A 23,263-nucleotide genomic window follows, 5' to 3' on the forward strand; every position below is an offset into this window, starting at 1 on the left:
TACTGTGTGATATCTCCTTCATGAAGTATGTCTGGGGACTGTAGAGGTCTGTTGTCTGAACCGTAGTGACACTGGTCATTCAGAGCAGTTTGCTGTGATTCTGTGATGTGGAAAGAAAGGTTTGAGCTCCAGCACACTTTACCACTGACTTAGAGGTTTTCCTGGACTGTGGCAGGGAGGTGTTTCCCAATTGCATCCTTTTTAAACATGTCAGTGAAGTTTGAAGAATTGCTTAAAGACCCAAAGAAAACCTACTCCTACTTAGCACAAATGTGTTTCATTTTACTGTTTCCTAGAACAAACAGTACCTGCTCACTTTCCTGCTAGCTTTCCCTCCCCCTCACAAAAGTCAACAGCTAATTTTCTTCCAACTTCCATCGTGACGTAGGACGCCCACGTGTTTCTTGAGCCCGCTTGCCCAAGTACAAGATGATGTTTATGCTTGCCTTATCTTTATGGGTGAGCTGCTTCTCCTGTGATTTCTGATGCAAGAGGATAAAGAACAAGTGAGTGGAAACAGGCAGCAGGGATGCTATTCTGGCAGAATTTCTGTGTTGACTTGGTTCTGTTGAGCACATCAAAGCTTTAGAGGACTGCTGAACACATTTTCAGAGTGTTGGTCCTAATCTGTTGCCACTAACCAGAACTGATATTTTTCTTCTTCCCTGACTCCCTTCAATTGCTGCCACAATGCTTCCTAAATGGCTGCAGCAGCATCTGAGAGACACAAGCACATCAATTCCATTTGGTGAGCTGTGGGCCATCTGTTGTGACCCAGACCTTTTATTAGACTCAGCTTGGTCAGGCCAAGTGATGGTGTACCAGGATGGACTATGTGGGCTGCATAAATAACTTCTTTCTCTTCTTTCCCTTGATTCTGAAACCACTTGCATTTCTGAGACAGGAAAATGCACTTAGGTGATGGTGAAATTATTTTGTTGCTTGGCTACTTATTGCTTATCTGCTGTAAAATTTGCTCTTTACTCTGGGCCAGTGTGCCTTTACTGAGAGCAGAAATTAGTCTCTATTAGACTCTGTCTAAAACCTAATTGACATCATATTTATTAGCATAATCACACTAATGGATCTGCTTGTTTCAAAAGAAACCCAGCTCTTCTGTTGTTGTTGTTCAGGCACATTAATGTTCAATGTGCTCTCTTTTTAGCTGATAGGTCACCTTAAACTGTGCTCCCTAATATGAGGTAGCAAATTTGCTTTATGAAATAGCGTGGTTTTGGCTGCACTTAGGTTTTTGCTTTCTAGTCTGTGGAGTCCAACTGCTATTGTCTTAAGATGTGTTCTTCTACAAGCAGTGTAATGTTGATCATTGGATTAATGTTGATTACATGGAATATTTAAAAAAAGAAAAAAAAGAAATCTGTTCGTTTCAAAGGGAAAAACAGTTTTTGATTTTGGGGCTGTGCTCTTCCTCTGCTGTGTAGAGCCAGTCCCTATGAAATCAGTTAAGGGGAGTGTTCCTCTGCAAGGAGGAGGAGCTCCTGTTCTGTTTGCCCTCCAGCACTATGGGAGCACTTGGAGATGGGTCAACTGCAGGCATCTCTAAGTTAGGTAGTATACTTCACAAAGCTTTTGTGATGTAACAGTGAAAGTTTGTAGATTGATGTCAAGGAAGCCAAACAGTGGTCTCTATATTGATGAACAAAATAAATTGTATTTTATATGAACAAATTAATATTTTGGATTGTAATTCACAACAATGAAGCACAGGAAAAATCTATAAGGAAGGAATTAAAGAGAATCACTTAAAAACTGAATATTGAAAGGGACCCACAAAGATCTCCAAGTCCAACTCCTGACTCTACACAGGGCAACTTAAGAATTAAATCATGCATTTCAGAGCAACTAAATAAGGTATAGTGCATTTAGCATAGAGGAACATGGTTAGATTCTGCTGGAGTAATGGGAATGAGAAGGATGCTTCCAGTTCTCTTCCTACAATAAATAAATTACTGGCACATTGTACTTAGTATCTAGCTGGGAAACCTGTCTATTCTGGGTAATGGTATTCTATTGATCAAAAATTCTCTTTCCTGGTTTTACTTGAAAATCATTTTTCAGCACCTGTTCTAAGCTGGTACATGGCATTTATGAATGTTCAGCCTCTTTCTATTACTCCTAATGTTGCCACGTAACATCTTGATAAAGAACAGATTTAAGTAGGAACAATTTTCTGTGTAGGCTTAGCCTTGAGGAAATTTATCCCAAGGCTCTACAGTTGCTGGGAAACTCAATATTTCTTTCAAACATCCCTGCCATGCTTTATCTTTAAAGATGGATTTAATTACTGCCTATTTAGTAAAATAAACATAAAATGTGTTGTTGAATCAAACAGTCTGTGAGCTCAAGCTCCTGGGTGCCCTCTGATATGTGCAGGTGACGTTACAGCACAGGAGTCCCAGCAGGCATCTTTTCAGGCTGATTTCATTAGCAGAGTTTTGCTAATCTCTTGTGATCAGAACCAGGTATTTGTTATTGGTATAGGGAAGAATTCTCAGAAACCTACTTGAATCACGATGAACCTATGAGTGAAGGGTTTTGTGGCCAGGAGATCAGAAAGGAGTGGGAGGCTGTGTGTGGTGGACGTCCTTGTAAACAGGTGTGCCAGCTTTCTGCCTTGCAAATGGCTTGCCCAAAACGGCTATCAACAGTACCAGGATTTTCTGAATCTTATTTTATCTCCTTGGTTGGAAGCATTGCCTTGAAGAAATACTGCATTGATTTTCTGTATTGCTTGCGTGGATTTTATTTTTGGAACTTATTTAAGTGATACAATAACTATTTATCATTAATTTGGAGACCGTTTTGAATTCACAGCTCTTTAATATCTTTACTGGGCCTCTAAATTTTGGTAATTTAAGCTCTTATCAGAATTTTTCTTTATTTGTGGTAACATCCCTTCAATTCTTATAAGGAACATTTGGAGAGCTGATGTTTGTTTTCTTAAGAAGTCATTTGCTGAGTTTTTTGAGGAGCTGTTTTTTAATTTTTTTCATTCATACCTTTGCTTTTTGAAAATTTGTCTTTGGTTTATGTATTTTCCAAACGAATACCAGGGAATGCTGTATGGTTATCTACGAACTTCATTCAAATCCCCCCCTTCTAATGTTTAACTTCATTGTTGTAATGAAATGAGGCAGAGTTTAATTCTTTTTTTTTATCAAGTTTCCACAAAATGTGTTGTCCCTATTTCTTGCAAGAGCAGAGAGTTGTATGGTGAAATTTCACCTTCATTTCCCCTCCGATTTAAGTTAGCATGGATAATTGGAAGGCTGCTACAAATGAGGAAGAAAAGCTGAATTCTGCACAAGGGGTATGAAACAAATTCACTTGGATATCAGAAGAAAACTGGAGATGAGACTTGATGAGTTAACATCACAGAGTAAATAGCAATAAGGAAATAACTAGTATATAGTTTTCATTCTGCTTTAAATTTCAGCATTATATATTTTATCAGTTATTTATTAGTATAGCAGCCAAAGGTCACTATATGATTCATGGCAAGAGACCATTATCTCTGGTGTCGCACATCATCTTTTACTCAAGATATGAGGGAAAGAAATGAACAAGACAGAGAACAGAGGGAGGAGATCAGAGTGGGAAGTTAGCAGTAATGTGCACGTGGGCCTGTGACTGGTCGAGTTTGTCATATACTGCTCACTTTTTGAAAGTAAAATTAATCCATGACATTTAAAAACTCCAAAGCTGTTTACTCACCCAGCATCGTGGGGTGAGTGGCAGCTAGATATTCAGAGCAAACCTGCAGGGAGAGAGGGTGGTGGCCTGGCGGCCCAAAGTCACATTTGCACTGTGTATTTATTGCATGTGTTAGGTGGGACCTTAACAGACAGCTCGTTGGTCTTGAACTGAAACCCCATCCTAGTTTCCTACAGGACATTTAGATTTACTTCTTGGGTTCAGGAGCATGCCTTCACGTTGTGTTCGCTGAATGGTATTAGCTGTACTGTGGCAGCAGTTAAGAGCAGTGGGCACTACTATTATTAGCTAGAAGTTTTCCTTTTGTTTCAAGACAAGCTTTTTCCCTGCTCTACTCTCTGTGTGCACTGCTTCTCAGAATGCATATGTACTGCGAAATGGCTCAGTTTCCAGATGAGGTGTTTTGTATTTTATGGATTCTTAAGTATGCTGTACTTTGAAGAACACATTATAAAAATAAATAAATAAAATATTAACATCAAGTTTTTTTTTTCTTCTCTCTTCCTCCTGTGCCCTTATCCCCTACTGTTTTTAAAACTAGGTATCAGATTGTAGTGGAAATAGTTCAGGCAACCACAATCAGCAATTTTCCCCAAGTGAAGAAGCAGAAAGGTAAGAATCCATTTTGGTACTGGTCACATCTGTTGTTTTCATTTTGGAAATCTATTTGAACTCCAGAAATACATATGCAATCAGTTTGTGGGGGATTTTGGGACAGATTTGAAGAATGCTATGCTTTTAGTATTTCAATTCTGTTTCATTTGTCTGATTCTTCTCCACACTTCTGTGGTGTTAGTATTTTTCCCCCACCCTTCCCACCACTACCTTCAGCTAAGCTGATGGATTGAGTCGAAAGGTCATATCTGATGCTTTTATTTTCAGAACATTTTGCATCTTGGATTTCTGGCACTGCAGATTCTTATGCTAAGAATCTTTCTTTTTAATACAATCCATTTTCTGAAGTCTGTCTATTCTCCTTTCAAAACACAGAATAAGGAATGATGCAGCATAATTGTCAGTCAGACTTTATTTTGACTCTTCCTTGTATTATGTTTTTGTGTTGTAACACAGAGTGCTCTTAAATCCTTCTGCACTGTTTTGGCAACTGCTGCCTTTTGAAATACACAAGCACTTGCATTTTACATTTGTACTTACATTTAGTTTATATACTCATTTTTGTGATATATTTCTCACAATGTATCAGAACTGTGGTATGTTTTCAACAGATTATATTGATGGCAAAGGTATCAAACCAAATTTTTGCTTGGACAGATAATTTAAGGTATACAAAACCACTATAAAAAGCAGTGGTCAATATAAGTTGATTTGCTTGTAAACACATCTAAAAGGTCTTGCTTTTAGTTCTTTGAAAGTTCTTTTTTTTATTTCAAAGTTCTTTTTAAAAAAGAACTTTGAAAGTTCTTTTTTTTATTACACCTGAATCACTTCTGAAAGTGATTCAGGTGTAATAAAAAATGCTGAAACAGAGAAAATAAGCACCCCTTATTGGTGGGGGGCGCAATAATTTTCAGTCTGAAGAGTTTGGTACTTTATTTTGGTGCTTAAATTTCTGAAAGTACAGGGTTTGTCAATGCTGATACATGTTTCTTTTACATCCTAAAATAGAACTAGATGTATGTTCCTTTAGGATATATTGGCTTGCCAAACTGAGGTAAAAGTAAACAGTTTTTGCTCAAGCGTACATTACAGAAAGAGAAATACTGACGTTTTTTAGATGAAAGTTAATTTAATGGAAAGATGGCTTCATAAAATAATAAAATGAAACGAAAGTTAACTGAGTAGAGTTAACAAAAGCAATCAATCTTGCTAAGCCTATATTTCCATTTGTGCTATCATTAGTCTTTGTTGTGACAAGAATTGATTTAGGGAATATTTTTATGCAGTTTAGGTTCCTACAATTAATTACTGATGCTCTTCTCTGTCTCACTGGAGTTTATCCACTCAACTATCCACTGTTCTAAACTGTGAACAGAAGAGGTTTTTCTGAAGCTACAAGTGCCTGACTCTCCAGAATGGATATGAAAAGGCTAGTGCTATTCATTCTGCCAGAGTAGACCTAGTTTCTTTTATTCTGTGGTGAAGATGGTTCTGCATTTTTATGGCCTCTTGAATTTTCTTTTGGATTTTTTTCTTTTTTTAATACAGGTAAAATTTCACTAGCTGATGCACTGAAGTGTTGTGTTTGGGTATTGACTTTCATTATTAGTTTAGTCCTGTGGCAAACTTGTATGTGATTTAAGAGCTCAGCTGATGACAGATGACTGCTGCTGGCTTTTTTAGCTAGCGGGGCTATAGAGGTTAGTCATTTTATTTATTAAACACCTAATGATTATTCAACACTGGATATTAGACTATGTGAGATATTAGGAAAAAATTCTCTGCTGTGGGGGTGGTTAAACACTGGAACAAGCTTCCTAGTGAGGTGGTTGATGCTCCATGCCTTATCAGTGTTCAAGAGGCATGTGGATAACGCCCTTAATAATATTCTTTAACTTTTGGTTAGCCCTGAAGTGGTCAGGCAGTTGGACTCAATGGCCTTTGAAGGTCCCTTCCAAAAGAACCTTTCTATAAATAGTGTGCCTGAAGAAAGTGGTGATGTGTTTTGTTTGATGTGTGTTGAACATTATGTTTAGCACTGCCCTACCATACAGTCCTATTATAATTCACACGCACTTAAGGCAGATTTCTCATCTTTCAGTTTCTCCACTAGGGCTTTCATCTACCAAAATTTTTAGTCTCAGTTTCTATATAGTAAACTTTAAGAGGAACCATCAATCTGTAGCAGGCTCAAATCTAATCCTGAAGGGTTTTTGTGTCTTGTTTTTTCTTGAAGGAGGTAGGAACATTTTTCCTGATGTGATAATGAATCTGAATTTTAGGAAGAAAAGTTTAAGGAAAAAAAAAAGCTGTGCTGCTTTCCTTGAGAATAAAAATACACATGCAGAGAGCTAACACACCTCTGTGCGGATTACAAAATATGTTTGAATGCTTCTAGAATGCACCACCACATAAATAATGTCACCATTTTGTACTTGCCTTTCTTAATGCCACATCATACCACTACCCTGCAACAGCTAGGTTTCATAGTGAATAACTAAACAGAAGCTTTATACAAAATGAAAGTGTTTGCACAGTCCCATTTTCCTTTTTTTAAAAGTCTGTTCCCTCGATACCTGCTGAATATCTGTAAATTGTGTAAGTGTGGGTGGTCAGTGTATGAGCATCTTCCCTTCCCTGCTAGTAAATCAGCCTTTCGTGTCATGGACATCTCTTGGCTTTGATTCCATCCTGGTGATAGATAGTCTTACAATCTATTCCCATTTGCTGATGGCAAAATTGTGTTGTGAGAGTGTAGCCTGGGTGTTGACCTCCATTCCACAACAGGCTCTGCCCAGCCTGCTATCCTGTGTCAGGGTGCAAGAGTAGAGCAAGTATAGCATACTATGTACACAAACATTGCCTTGACTGCCATCAGTTTGAGGCATGGGACTTTCCTGGGGCAGTGCTTTTCATAGGAAAAGGTACAGCAACAACCATGTGAAGCAGGTCGTGTAGCATGAGCAGCCAGTACTCTGCAGCAGTGAGTGCTTAGCTACTATCCAAATAAAGCCGATGCTGTGCAAGTGCATGACTAGCAAGTGTGCCTGAGCAGTAGTGTGTACCCATGATGTTGAGTGAGGAGACATAGTTAAGTCTCTTGAAACTGGCCAAAAAAATTTTAGTTTATAAAAAAGATCAGCTGTATATTATTTAAGGGTGAGTAGCCTGAGGGCTGAGTTACAGACTGTTAAAGCTGTTAAAGCCCTCTAATATGAGCAAAAAGTCCTTTAAATACTTCTGAAGATCATTGTCTTCTAGTGAAAAATGGCATGTTATAGGGTCTTTTTTCTTTTCAGATTTCTATCTCTTGAATCTTCTGGCATGTGAGCCTAGAAGAGCAAAGGAAAACGTACAAAAGCATCTGATTCATTTTAAGCAGTAAGTTTTGCATTTGACTCCCTGAGAGAGTCAAATGTCTTAAAAGGCTGAGACAAAATAATGTGAGAGGTTATGACTATGATGCCTGTTGTGGATGGATGATATAACTTCTGTGTCCATGAGAATTGCTTTTGGTCATTGCTAAAGCCGAATGATAAGAAACCACGTGTAGCATTAATGTTTGCAGAGGTGTTGACAGTTTATTTTTGGAGTTGTGCAGGCCACTGTAAATAGAAGCTGTTATCTTGCATGCTGGCACTGCACTACCTCCCTCATTTACACTTGCCCAAAACTGCTGAATCTTTTAGCATACAGGCATCTGCTTTATTTCTTCTAACTGACCTTCTACATACCTTCTTCTAAGACTGTCAGGGTCATTCCAGCAGTGACTGGAGGAGGAGGCTTGCTTTTCACTCATCCTTGTTTCTTCCTAGTGATATTTTTGGACTGTGCTCTTTTGTACAATCAGACTGTGCTCTGGTTGGAAGAATAATAGCTTCGTACATCTTTCTGAAAAACAAAAACTCAACCCTCTCTTCACCTTGTCTTTTGATAAGGATTGATCTCTTGGAAGTACCAAATGAAATTTGAGCTAAATTTTAGGATTTTTTTTTTTTTAACAAAAGTCACATCTTTAATGTTACGAAAGACTACAAATGCTTATCTGAAAATTCTTTTACCATATTCTAGTAAAGCTGTTTTTTTAAGAAGATCAATCTGTAGGCAATTGTGGCATGAGTAGGAGAAGGCTTGAGCTTGTGAAAGGTAGACTAGGTCTTAATTTTTCAAAAGAAAAAGTTTCAATGACAATCATGAATTAACTACAAAAATAAGTTGCTGCGGTAGTTTGATGTTTGTTGTAATGTAATTACACTAGTTCTAATGTTCAGCAGACGGATCTTTGTTTCTTCTCTCACTGATGCTGTATTACAGGATCCTACAGGGACCCCTTTTCACTAGATGCTTTTTAAAACAGTAACAATAACAACACAAAAACAGAAACCAGACAAACCCTCTTAAATGCATGTACTTTTCTTAGGCCAAAACCAAGCAAACGTCACACCAGACTGTTTCCAACACTGAGTGGAGTTATTTGACTTACCCTCTACTTTTCTTTGCCCTCCACTTTTTACGTGACAGCATGAGCAGCAACCATCCTTGGATGATGGGATAGAACTGTTTTTTAGGTACCACACTGTAATTGACCACAGAACATTCCTGTTGAGAAAATTGTTCCTTTTCAAGCAGGCGTTGTGAGACAGATTGAATAAGTGGTCATTTCTGTAGGAAGAAGTCTGCTGTGTTACAGTAGATTTCTCCAGCTGAGCATTCCCACTATACATCTAGATACTTGCTTCTGTAAGTGGAGCTGAAGACCTGTACAGAAACAGAGCTGTCTGGGGGTAGACTTTTTGTGAACTGTAGCTCTGAAAGATGCTTCAGTGTTCAGCTGTAGAGAGGGACTTTTCTTTTAGAAACTCAGATTCCAAACTAACTTTGTTGAGTGGGTTGTGATGTGTGGGTTTTGTCAAGGTGATAATTTAGAATGAAGTAAAATGGATACTTCCGCATTCCAGTTCATTACAGGTGCCATCCAACTTAATTATGACAAACCTAGATGACTTCCCACCACCCCCATCCTCCACACAGGAATAAACACGCATACACAATTATTTTTGCATAGCGTGTTGGCAGTGTTGAAAGAGCTGCAGTTGTGCTTGCATGTACATGTGGAGCAAATCCTCTACTTAGCACTGGTGAGGCTGCACCTAGAGTAACTTTGTCCAGTTCTGGGCCCCCACGTACAGAAGAGACCTAAGCTTACTGGAAGGAGTCTGAACCTTGGACCATTTGTATTTTTAATATTTTCCAGTGTCAGCTGAATTATACAGGGAGGAAGAATGCGAACCTTCCTTTTTGTTCTTTGCAGGTTGTGCTTCTGAAAGCAAGGCCCTCAGTGAAATAGTGAAAAACAGTCTATCCAAAAGCTGTAAAGTGTGGTTAAAAAAAATGTGTTCAAAGGATGCATTTCCTATCTTTACACAGTGATGGAACAGTGTCTGTCTTAGTAGCATGTAGCTGTTCCTCTTTTTCCTTTGTTGGTGCTTACTGAAGGGTATGCAAGTAAATGCAAGCCTCTTCTGTAACATTCTGGTTTTATTTGGCTTATGCAATGGTACGTGAACGTAGAGAACAGCTTATATACTGATTCTCAGAAATGGCAAAAAGGGTCTTATTTGTACTTCAGTACTTTGGTGATGGGGTCAGGAAAGAATACATTAAAAATAAAGTTGGCTTCATAGCTTAAAATGCCTTTTGGTAGGGCTTAATATGAAAAAAACAAAACAAAACACAACAGTTTAGATATGAAAATCAGAGCATTTTCAAAAACCTTGAAAGACCAAAAGATGTTCCTGGCCTTCCCCAGCTTACACGAAACTGTGCCTCCTGATTTCTGTTAGCTTATTTTCCTGCTGTGGAACAGGGAAGTCATGTTAAGTGTTTATTGTGCATCCAGCCTGTCTCGTTCTGCAGCACGTTAGCACAGTATTGGCAGGAATGCCACTCATGAGCCTCCTGGTTTTTATTTGCAAAGGGACTTCACTGCCAGGCTTTTGTGGTGACCAGGCAGTCCCCTTTGTTCCTGGCGCAGGAACAGGCTGGCAGAGCGATCTTCATCTCTCTGCCCCACGTGTTTCTGATGTGGAGTGGCTCTTTATGGGTGTAAAGATGTTTTTCAAGGATCTTTGCTAAGAAAGTAATTAATCACAGGAAGCAGTTGGGGCGCAGGGCTTGTTAATCTTTCCTGGACACCTTCTGCAATCACAGGATGATAAGACTTAAAGTGAAGTAGACATGATGACTTCTGCATGTTTTATTATTTATTTATGTATTTATTTATTTATTTACTTACTTACTTACTTACTTACAACTCCAAACCTTTGGAAAGTGTGGGTTTTCAAGCCCCAGGAATCAGTCAGCTCAGTGGAGTAATAGCTACAGCTGCAGAGGAATAAGGGAGCAAGATGTATTAGCCCAGCTCAGACAGAGGAGACGAGTGTGTGGGTGTACCCTATGGGCATCGTAGCTGAAAGGAGAGGTGAGGCAGATCTGGGCAAAGTGTTTTGGTGTCAGATCTACACTTGTCTGTATGAATGTATTTTGAACCCAAAGAATTTAACCTATTCTGAGAAGCGTGAACTTACAGAAACCATCTTGGAGTCAGGTACAGGAGGGGAAGTGTTTGGTCTTCATCTTCTACTCTAAACTGCCATTCACATATTTGTATTAATCTCCAATATTTTACATTGAGGGGGAGAGCTGTTTTGTACTTACAGTCTTTCCCTGCCTTTTGTTGTTCTCCTTTCCTTTTCTCTCAGTAATACTGGTACCTCTGGTCAGGGAACTGAAACACTAAATTAAATGCTCTATTGACTTCCCTGTGGAGATAACATGCCAGGAAAACAGATGGCTTATTTTTTTTCACAGTAAACTCATTTTATCTTTTGCTTCAGTGAATATTATCTCTGTAGTTCACTATTACATGGCAGCTCAGATGCAAATGATACTTATCCAATAAAACACTAACAGTCCTTGAATCGGAAAGCTTCCATACCAACATACATGAATACATGCAGCGAATAAAGTAAGATTAAAAATACATTAAAAGGTTTTGGGAGGATATCTGTGTTCATATTACATTCAGGAAGCTCCGTATACCTTGAGTTGTCCTTCAGTATATGAGTGAAAAAAATTCGAGTCACATGCAGTATTTATATATGGCTTCGAGGGGAAAATAAAAGGTTGCAAAGAATCTTGAAAGATACCTCAGTGTATTAGAAATGTATTTCGAATACCTGTTTGAAGTCATACCAAAGAGATTTCCTTTTGCTATGTATGCATTCACAAACCTAGCTGTACAGTTGTTCTTTTCCAGCAAGTGTTCTGGAAATAGAATGCTGTTTTCATCCCCATTGTTTTACTGGTGCTTGGTGTTTTAAAACATAGAATAGATCTCTATCATTTATCTCTGAGCAGTCAATTAATCCTGCACTGAGTACAAGCCAGGTACTTTGCTACAGAGCTCTAGTTGCAGTCTGCAAAAGCGGGATTTTTTTCATTGAACAAAAGTATAATAAAATTTGTGTAGAAACATGAATCAATTTCACCCTGCAGGTATAAAACAGGCATGATTTCAACACAGTAGGATCTTATCTACTCCTTTATTTTTTTAAGGCCCTATTGATTAACTAAAGAAGCTGGAATGTAGAATATACAATCATCATACCTTTTATTACCAAGTCTTATTCAGCTGTCTGTCTTTCTCATGTGCTTTACTACTTCACATTATCATTCAGTCTTGCTCTGGCATGATACGATTCTTCTTAGCCATCTCACTATTTTGATTGGGCTTCAGTAGATGTTACCTGAGGGAGAGTTTGGTTGTTGTACTGTTCGCATCAAGCTCAAGAAATTCAGATTTACAAATCAGGTGCATGGGAATATGAAATGCTGGGCTGGAGCAGACTGAGTCCAGTCTCTCATGACTCTAAGTAGTCAATGTTATGTTCATTCAGTGAGGTACGTAAACTATCAGCTCCACTATCGCTGCAGGTAACATCCTAATGCAATTACGACCTGTAGTAACTTTTAGATCTGTGTCTTGTAACAAGCTATGGCAAGAGAGCTGGGGGGGGATCAGCATTCAATGGACATTTGAATATGGATTTTTTCCTGAACTGTTTTATATAAGCACTTGAGGTATCACAGGAAAATATTTCAAAATTATCGTTTCAAATACAGACTTTACAGCATCTGTACTCACGTGCACAGTTGATTCCTGAATGACAAATGCAGTGATCACGCAGGTCCCAGAAGCGTTGGTAAGAAGATGCTTTTGTGTTACAAAAGATGGTCTTTGGTTTGCTGTATTCTCAGATTCAAAAGGAAAAGAAACTGCAGCAATGAAAGCTGACCTGCTGAGAGCTCGCAACGTGAAGAGGTATATTAATCAGCTGACAGTGGCAAAGAAGCAATGTGAGAAGAGAATAAGGCTCCTGGGAGGGCCTGCTTATGATCAACAGGAAGATGGCGTTTCTGATGAAGGTGGTGCCCCTCAGAGTCAGAAGGTATGAACTGAATAACATTTATGTTGTCTGAAGGTCATTGTAAACATGTTAGTTTGTATTAACCCCACCGTCGTTAATCCTCCTTTCCCCCTGGAGCCAAGTGTAAATTAATTGCTGCATATTTTATTTATCTTGGGAAATAAACACTGTAGTGCCTGGGAAGACTACTGATGGTTCGGGGTGGAATATTGCTAAATGTGGAACTTCACAAAGGATTAGGTGGCTTATAAGCGTGTGTGATTTTGCAGGCATATTGCATACAGCGAGTTGATAAGGTCAGGGTAGCAACTTTCTTTCTAAAAAGATTACCGACATACGTGCAATGTTTCTTTGCCTCCTTGTATTTACTGTAGGAAATACCTGTAGGTTTTGTAATACTGAGTTACTCAAAAGCAAACACTTACTTCTGGAAGGCAACTGGCAAAATTAAGGGCAGTCGCTGCAGAACAGCTCTTTTAGAGCTGTTGACTGAATGCTAATTCTCCACATCACTCTACTCTGGGATTGAAAAAAACATAACTGCTGTTGTATTAGTCAGCAGCTACAAAAATAAAATCATGGCTAATTGTCCTTGCTAAACTTTGTTTAGTTGCTTCCTTGTGTAATTTACTCTGTCCCCTTTGGGCAAAACACAGCAATTTGTGTATTCCAATTAGAAGATTTTATCTTTTTTGTATAGGTAGAAAAAAAAAGTTATTTCTTTATGTAGGGATCTTTTAGTTTTGTTACATCCTTATAAAAATTGTAACTTAGTGGCACACATCTCTGTACTTTTTCTTGTGTTTCTCAATATTTATGTTCTTTTTGTTGTGTGACCTGAAAGAGAGCTGTTTCCCTGCTCCCTCCCCCTTTCATTTGTCCTTAAAGCATGACCTCAGATGGTGTGCCGAGGCAGCCTGGATCTGTTTCCTCAAGTTGAATGTAGCCAGTAGTGCCAATGAGAAAAGGACTAAGAGAAGCATGTGGCAGAACTGCATGGGCTGCTTATGCTGCCATGTAGACACCTTTCAGTGCCTGCTGAGATGTTACGTACCTTCCAGGGTAGATATATGCTGACAAACAATTGTTCAGGGTCAGGTAATAAAGCTGCATTGAGTAGGGGTGTTTACTGTACTGGTGGTGGAAATGATGGGATCTAGTGCTGCTCTAAGGTTTGTATGCGCTTCTATAAAGAAACCCTAGAACCTTCCAAAGTAGTAAATAGGGAATTTGCTTCTTTGTTCTGTTATTCCTAACTCTGTGGGATGAGGAAAGAGGCTCAAGGTAGCTGGATTAGAGACAGAGGCCACAATGGTCTTCTCTGAGCACAGAGGAAAGCCCAGGGCTGGGCTGTGGAAGGGAGGCTTTCTCCACTGGCATTTCTTCCCATCCACTGCCTGTTTTCCAGCAGCTGCTGTCTGAGCTCTTCAAGGCTGCCAGTGATCCTTTGCATGCTGGTCCCTTCTACGTGGGCAGTATTGATCAAATACTTGGGCTTTTCACAGCAAAAAGGGTTTAGGAGATAAGCTAATGTGGATATGCTGCTGCTGGAGACCCATCACTGCTCTTTAGAGTCTGGGTGTGCCAGCTTGCTGTTGGGCCAGTGCTTAACCTGCAGAGTAGCCAGCTTGTGCAGCAGAAACTGCAAGTTTGCCTTTTTTTAACGTATATGAAATAGGTCAGAAACAGGCATTTACTGATAGTGGGTTTGAATTATTATTTTATGTAAGTGTTGTACAGAAGTTTGAATGCATTAGTAACTTTGGGGAGTTTTTGGTACTAATTGAGCAAAGGACAAATGGACTAGTGGCCTAACCGTGTGTTTTGGTTGCATTTCTGCATCCTACGGAAAGCTTCCCCTTGTGGTTGCAGGGCAGTAATAGCATTGCTGGTAAGTCTTTAATGTGTGTTCTCATTGTGGTCTTAAATTTGGAGATGGATTATTTGGAGCTGTCAGCGTTCTCCAGTTACAGATTAAAGAAACAAAAAAGATGTGATCTGAAATATTTTTTTAATTCCTTTCACAGCAAAAGGTAATTCAACAACAGTGTTGGTTTTCTCTTCGATAAGTATGTAAAAGTCTTGGGATTGTATAGATTTTGCATGTTTCAATTAGCTCGTTATTCTTAATGTGTAAATTATAACCAAATGTTTAAAACAAACCAAACAAACAAACAACAAAAAAAAACAAAACAAAACCAGCTACCATCTGAATCTGATTTCCGTCATTAGCTCTGATACTAATTTATACTCTGCCCTGGGTGTCAGATTTGCTTCCAGAAAAAAATGCAGTTTTAATTAGTGTAAAATATAAATCATCTCTTCTAATCTGCTCCTGGTCAGTGCAGTTTTAGTTCTTTTTCTTGGAAACTGTACCTGCACAGTACTGCAGTAAGTTAATTGAGTTCTTCTTGTCTGTGTTCATTTAGCAAATGATTTGTTTGGTCTGTTGTGTTCTGTACAACATCCAAATCACAGCATCTGTGATGCTCGATGTGTGGATCTGCAGTATCTCCTTAGTGTAGCCATTCTGTGAACCATCAGTGGTAAAAGGAGCTCTGAGCGATCTGATCCTTGACTAGCTGTGAAATAGCGAGGAAAATTCCACCCAGAAACCATCTGAAAGCTTTCCGAGACAGAGGCAGTCTGTTCCTAACTCTGCCATCAAGGACTAGGCTGAAACTTCTGCAGAAGAGCCTGCTGCCACCACAGTCCTTGGACAAATGCCGACTTAACTGGTGATTGATCAGATTTTCACTGCGATATGAAGCAGAATTCCCCTGATCCGACTCTGTGGAGCAGTTATCAGCTGCTAGAGTTACTCATTATATGCAAATGTGGTTGTAGTGAATGGGAACATGGTCTGTTGCACAGGAATATGGTACACTGCATCTGTGCCATAACTGGTGCATAAACGAGCCCTTCCAAATTAAATAGTTGGTTTATGTTCGTCTCCAGAGAGGTGTTGTGACTGTCCAGCCAGTGAAAGACTTGAGGGAGCTGCCAAGACCAGGTCTCTGTACTTTAGAGGTCCAGGAACAAAATTGTTCTGTTTGCTTTGTTGGGGATGCTGGTCAAAACACCTGCTGGAAAATACACTTCTAACCCCTTCCAAGTACTTGGCAAAGCCTTTCACCAGCTGTGGCATGTTAGTTACTTTGCTGCTGGAGCAGGGAATGGATGTGGCTGCTGTAAAGCTGCTGTTTTTCCACCAACGCAGAAGCTGCTCTTGAGTTAAAAGGACTCGAAGGGTTGCTGTTGAGGCTGGTAATTCTAAGATTGTATCTGCTAACGGGCTATTACATTTGAGGGTGCACACATGCCCTAATGCACGTGCGTGTGCCAACATAGCTTAATGCTTCATACTCTAATCCAGGATGATACTGAGTCATAAATCAGTCACTGAGGATAACAAAGTAGCACGGGATCTTGGTCTTTAAATCAGAGAAGGAAGACTATCCCGCAGAATCCTTCCTGGATCGTATGCATCTTAGGATGTTTTACAGCTTCAAACCTGAACAAGTCTTTTGTCTTTGCTATCACTGACCTCTTAATAAGGCTTATAGTCCAACATTTGTAATCTATTTGGTGATTGCAGAGTAATTTAGCTTTAAAACAAGCAAAAGCCTAAAAAGAGTTTGTGAGGTTTCATTTCTGTGGGAAAAAGATGCATTAATGCTCTTCTGTGCATTTTTTACGTTTTGTTAAAATAGTTTGCAAGGTAACCATGCAGAAGATTAAGAGCACTGTTAGGTGCCAGCACTTTCAGTACCATCGTGTGCCTGTGCAGTGAGCCCTGGAGTAGGGGAGGGATGGGATGGCTGCACTTACCTTGCTCCCTGCCCAGCACTTACTCACAGTTGCTTTTAAGAAGCGTTGTTTGTTAACTGTCCTCCTTGCTGGCAGCCTCTGTGGGGATACCAAGGTCCTACCAAGGTAGGCAAAGAGACCACGGTGACCTCTCACTCAAAAAGCAATGGCGTGTGCCATCACTTTAAGCCTCCTTTAAGGTAATTGTAGAGTGAAGTATAGAGTTCAATGATGTACAGCAAAAATAGCTAAACCACAGACTAGTCTTTGAATTGCCATCTCTATGTTCCTCTTTTTCACAGACTGACATTCTCTGTTATTACAGTAAGCCTGGTTTCAGCAAATCTGTCTCTGTGTTGTTCAGGGAGGATGTTCAAGGAGTGAACTCTGAAGGACAGATGTTTGTTTTATTCATGTACCTGAAGAGCTCTTAAGCTCAGAGCAAGCCAAGTCCAGATGGTATTGGTATGGTGAAGGATGCAGAGGAGGAATGGCACGTGACTACCACTGAGGAACTTTGAAGATGAAAATGAGCTTTTCAACTGAGACAAACAGAATTTATTTAAGCGCTGCTCAAAATTTGGAGGAGCTGTTTCAGCCAAAAATAGCTGGCTACAGTTTTTAAAGAGCCTTCTTTAGCTTGGCTTATTAAAAAAAATGACTTGTATCAGTAATTGGGCATGTGAATGTGCAGCTTGACTTCAGCAAACAATGTTTCTTAAATTTGAATCAGTGGTTTGGGTCTCAGATGTTAAGCTTAGGAAAATGCATGGCTTTTCCAGAGAGTTATGTTGATACATGGCCGGAATTGTATTACTAGCTATTGGAAGACCCACGTTAGAGAAATTATTTATATCTTAATCTCTCTTGGAATTTATCTTGTTCAGGACCAAAATGTCTTAGCTGTGAAATGTAAAGTCACGAGAAGCTAAGATTCATTAGCCCCAGGGTTCAGGGACCTGCGTTTCTTTACAAAGAAAGAGGTGTTGGTTGGTTGGTGGCCATGAGATGTGCAAAATATTCATTTTGTTCAATATGGGAAGATCTGTTCACTTTGCTGGCTAAATGCTTTGTTTTCAGGAGTTTTCATCAAAGAAGGAAAAGGCCTGGATTCACAAGAATAGTAGAGGAGGAGAAAGGGATAATGGTTTCTTAATCTAAGGTTTCATTGGCTACAGCATTTGTTTGGGCATGGGAAATCTGGGTTTCATTTCCTTTTCTGCTCATCTTAAACCCTCTTTGTTTTCATCTCAGGAAGAGGAGTCCGATGCAGCATATCAGAGCCTGTACTTTTTCCTGTCTGTATCTCTGATAGATGCTTCTCAATTTCTGTCATCACTCTGTTGAATGGAGCTGGCCACCTAACACCCTAGCTGCCAGGGTAACAAAATGTAATTGAGATACACCTCGAAGCTGTATGGCCTGTGGTGTGGAAACTGCTGGTGCTGCTGTTTGTTTGAATCAAGCAAAAAATAGATTGGCCCTCTTTCAGCTTGGCTCCTCTGCCTCATGGGAATGTTGGATGTTGCAGTTTTGGCAATTTAATTTCATGAATGACTTCAAATGTCACCTCAGACCTTTGCAATGTAGTCATACCTTTTGGAAAGAAAATGTTGAACCATATCTGGCAGCAGGGTAGATGCGTTTATCTTGTAAATTCTTTGTACTCACTTTTTTTCTTTAATATTGTTTTTAAGAAACAACACTTCTTTAACTGTAGAAGGTCTGTGCAGTTGAATTTAGTCCATGTGTTTCTGGGATGCATAGTGCTCTGTGGGCACATCAGTTGAGGAGATTTTCCCTGTAAGAAATGGGAAGAAGCTTGAGAGGTAAAGGCAAGGAGTTAGACCTTGCTTTATGTTTGGAGACAAGGGGATTAAAATAATTCCTGACTGTAGTAGGCAAAGCAATTGCAAGAACTCCTTTACTGTCCTCTGAATGGATGTGTTATGTCAAGGAGCAATGCTGTGCCTTAACACAAGTTCTTAGCAGAAGTTGAGAAAAGACATTATCATCTCATTTATTAGACTGAATCAGATGCTGAGTCTCAGTGCACCAGGATGCTGTGCTGAAATAAAAAGCATAAATTCCAAGTTGACACTTTTTTTTTTTTTTAAACCCTGGAAGCAAAATACTCTAAATCTACATTGTGGTTGATCTAAAGTGTTAGCTTATGCAATGTGAACATTCAGGTAGATAAAAAATATTCTTGTGACAACATAGGAAAAAAATAATAATTAGACATAGGGGATAGACATTTGAGGAGCCTATTTTTTATTTTAGAATAAAATGTAAAATAATTGCTGGTATAAAGTACAGATGGCATAAGTAAGTACTGGTAAGAGTAATATGAAGGAATTAGAGTAGTTTGAATCTGTTGGAAACATAAATTATTTATTTTATAAATATTAACTTGTATGAATTCTAATACAAGATTGAACAAAGTCTTTGGGCTCGGAAAAAAGAACATAGTTTTATCTGAAAAAGGTTCGTGTTGCAGGGGATGTGTGATGCAGAAGCTGACCAGTCGAATGTGATGCCAAGAAATGAGATGAGCTGCTTGGGTTGTGCTGTGTCTGTTACATATTTTATGTTATATATTTTAATGACTTCAAAATAATGTTGATGAACATAAATGTTCTAGGAATACAGTGAGAAACTGAGGTCTGTGGTAAATACATCTGCACATTTGAAATGAGTTTTCAAAATTTGAAAGAACATCTTGGAAGAAATGTTTTTGTGAAGACATTAATTTGAGATTTAGTGGCTGTGAGTAATTGAAGTATTGTTCATATAATGATGTGAGGAAAAGGTATTTCAGGATTATTCTGGGCCTTCTGAAGACAGACTTGCCTAAGAATGTCACTTTGAAACTGGAAAGACTGAATTGTTGCATGTACAGACCTCCCATTGGGTTGAGATAGGTGTTGCTTTTTGGCATGAAAACTGGGGAGTTGACTTGGGAAGAAAGCTCATTGTTCTTTCTTAAAATTAAGGGGTGGTGGCTTACATTTGCCTTTCTCAGAATCCACAGAATTGATATTGTGGGCAAAGAAAGAATGTAAATCTTTCAGAGCAGATGAGCAAACCACTTCTGGTTTGTTTTTTGTGTGTATACAGCTAAAACCTGTGGGCAGGTAGGGGGAAGACTTCAAGTTCTTGGGAAGTTCACCTCAGAAACTTAGTTTTGTTGCCTGAGTTATCCTGAGTTGCCTGAGTAGTGTGCATCAATGATGAAGAGTTGCTGTTGAGTGCCAGTCGGGTATTTTCCTAAGTTTTACACTTGTTTTTCTTTTCTTCAGATTCTTCAGTTTGAAGAAATTTTGGCCAATCCTTCATACCGAGAGCACTTTCGAGTCTATATGGAAAGGATGGACAAGATGGCTTTGATTGGTCTTTGGGAGTCTGTGGAGTGCCTGAAGAGTGCTAACAAGGTGGGAAAATTTGCAAGCCCACGTGTCCTGGACATTAGCTTCTTGTTTGTAAAATGGCAGTACCGTGGGGTGGGTACTGAGCAATTTAGGTAGCTTTGATTTGTTAGGTTTTTTTTAAGCTTCTTAACGTTTGGAGATAATATGGCAATTAAAAATTCTCCCAGCTCAATTTTGATACAAATAGCTAAGTTACTCCAGTAATGCCACTCTGTTGCTAAAGGGAAGAAAAAAATACTACCTTGTAATTTGTGCTCAAATAAAATAGGAATGAGAACCCTGAAACAGGGATAGGAAATATCATTGCAAGAATTATCCAGGAGCAATGGTGCAGAGCAAGTATGTAGAGGACTTGCTATTTGTTAGCACTGGGAAGGGGTTTTTTTTGAAAACTCCCAGGATTCACACTAAAGTGAAATGTGAATTTCACTATTAAGTATGTTATTTTTTTTCTAACTCACTGTCATTTCATTACTCTCCTATTTAAAAACATTCTAGTCAGCTGGAAAACACAAATATCATCCTGTAACCAAAGCAGCAAATTGTAGAGCATGAGTAGTGAACCGTTAATAGGATCTGTGGAAATGACTAACAACCAACTCAGAAAGTATTCATAAAATGGCTTTGTTAGGCACCGTGAAGAGAGTTGTATAAATTAGTTTTGATTTACAAACTGCTCGTGATTAGAAAAGATGCTATAAAGCATTTTATGACCTTTCAGCTATGAATCCTCTGCTCATTTTCAGATGAATATTTATAGTGTCTTTATTCAAGATTTCCCATTGCTTTAGAAAGTCTCCAACATACCTTAATTACATTGCACTGTGGAACTTAAGGGTTGTCCTCTGTTACAGAAGCAGCTTTGATTTTAAAATAAATAAATAAAAGGCGAGCAAGCATATTCTGCTATACTAAGGGAGTGGCTAAAACTTCTTTAATTTGGGTCAGTTTAGAGATGATAATTTAGAGAGATGATCATAGGCTGTGCTGCATTACTTCCTCTCTTTCCTGCTTGTTAATGAAAAGTTCAACCTTGCGTGCTGTTCTGTGCTCAGTGGAAATACCTGGCCTCCCGTTCTGGTAAATGTCTCTCTGGTGTACTTTCCTCTCTTCCTTTTTTTTTTTTTCCCTTCCCTCTCCAGAACTAATTAATCATGTATAAATTGGGAGAGTTGACTCTATCCAGCAGAAGACAGGAGAGCTGATGCAGCTGAACTCTACTATCTGAACTTAAAACAGTGACCAGACTCTCATTTCAGCGCTTTTTTTTTTTTTTTTTTTTTTAAATACATGCATTTGGAACATAATTCTAAAATCTATGGGTGTGGAAGCTTTGATAATTTTAGACCACAGCTGTTTCTGCACTTAACAAATATCAGTGTTGTGAAATTGACTGCTTTGCATAGATGCACAGGCAGAGCTCTTGATCTCAGTGAGAGGTTCACAGATGTGTGCTCATACATGAAATTAACTCGATCATCCTTCAAATTATGCACCAGCATCCTGAGCCATCCTAGTATTTTTTTTAATATTATTTATTACTCTCTTCTCCCTCCTCTCTCTCCTTGCTTTGTAGGCTGAAATACCTCAACTGGTTAGTGAAATTTATCAGAACTTTTTTGTGGAAAGCAGAGAAATACCTGTGGAAAAATCACTTTATAAAGAAATACAGCAAAGTCTTGTGGGCAATAAAGGCATTGAAGTATTCTACAGAATTCAGGCAGATGTTTACGAAACTCTAAAGGACAGATACTACCCCTCATTCATTGTCAGTGATTTATATGAGAGATTGATCAAGAAGGAAGAAGAAAGAAGTTCTTTGCGACTGACTCCTGAGGACAAAGATGAGGCGGTGAGTCACATGGACAGTTTCTTTCACTGCTTCTTACAATCTGAAGATGACCCTGCATGAAGTGTGTAGAAGCACCTTCTGTCCTTGAGCTTTTGGATTCTTTTATTTTTTTCTAATGTATTTATAAATACCATCACTTTTGTAGTTTTGTCAGGTAAACCTGGTATGGTCCCAGTCCATTTGAAACAAAATGGTACAAAATGGCTGACTACTTAAACTTCAAATTAGTTAAAAATATAATTTCATATTTCTAAGCCTTTTGTCTTCCTTATGTTTCATTTTGCTTCTAAGTATCAGAGAAAGCAACATACCTCATACAAACTCAATTACATTTCAATTGAAGGAAATCTCACTGGTTAGGTAGATTTGTCTTGGACACTGTCTGTTCCTGTCCCCTCTGCATGTGCTAGATACTAAATAGGTAATAAAAGTTGCAAAAAAAAAAAAAAAAAAAAGGAGAAAAAGTAATGCAATAAATAGAATCTTTGTGCTTTTTATTAATTTATGAAATAAATTAATAGGCTATCTTGGAAGATTAAACTGATTAAAATGCCACTGGACCTGGAAATACTAAAACAGAGCATTCAAAATGTCATAAGCAATAACCCAGTGGTCACTCCCTTGGGGCAAGTATTTTCAGAGGGTTCTCTAAATCAGTCAGGTTGGGGGAACTTGTTACTTTTATCCTAGAACACTTTGACAAGGGCATCTCTCAGACTAGCGAACATCTTTCATTCAGGCTGCCACTTCAGATCAGCGTTAATGTCTTCATTTTACACATGGACTTGCTCGGAACACAGTGAAGTATGAGTTTGTCTAAATCTGAATCTCAATGAAAAAAATGGGAGTAGAATCCAGAGGATTTCTGTCAACCTAAGCATTTACAAACTATTATTTCAAAACCGGAGGCTTTTCATACTTACTCTTTAAATACGACGTCTGTTTCTTTAGATGAGCTGCTATAGTCTCTGTAGTTCTCCTGTCAGCAAATCTTCAAAGATGAGCTGTTGTAAATAAATCACTTCCCAAACAGATTTTCAGTTTCCTCAGTTTTTCATTGTTCATTTCTCCCTCTGTTCCTTTCCTTGATAAAAGATTTAAGACATGTTTTCTTTTCTTATTGCTGACCCAGCTATGTTTTGGGGGTGGTAGGTACTTCAAAAATTTCCCTTCCTTTTGTTTCCAGTCACTGGGACTTGCAGAAAAACACTGTTGCTCTTTTTGCCCAGAACTTCCTAAATACTGAGCTCTGTACTTTTATTCTTTTCTTGTATTTTGTTCAGCCTAACAGTAATAACCATTCTCCAAGAAAAACTGACACGATGCTT

At 38.7% G+C, this 23,263-nt stretch overlaps 1 protein-coding gene across 6 annotated transcripts in view; it reads left to right on the plus strand.

Annotated features, from left to right (window-relative positions):
• SNX25 (sorting nexin 25) overlaps positions 1-23,263 on the plus strand; it is an 81,804-nt gene that overhangs the window by 34,995 nt on the left and 23,546 nt on the right. For 5 of the 6 annotated variants that reach the window (XM_068681406.1, XM_068681404.1, XM_068681403.1 and 2 more), the window contains exons 6-9: positions 4,277-4,347; positions 12,673-12,863; positions 19,955-20,086; positions 21,660-21,935. In XM_068681406.1, the coding sequence (XP_068537507.1) occupies positions 4,277-4,347; positions 12,673-12,863; positions 19,955-20,086; positions 21,660-21,935 (670 nt within the window). The remainder of the gene's footprint in view (positions 1-4,276; positions 4,348-12,672; positions 12,864-19,954; positions 20,087-21,659; positions 21,936-23,263) is intronic. The other variant, XM_068681405.1, reaches the window with a different exon arrangement.

The sequence above is a fragment of the Anas acuta genome, chromosome 4, assembly GCF_963932015.1.
Source record: "Anas acuta chromosome 4, bAnaAcu1.1, whole genome shotgun sequence".
Classification (NCBI taxonomy): domain Eukaryota; kingdom Metazoa; phylum Chordata; class Aves; order Anseriformes; family Anatidae; genus Anas; species Anas acuta.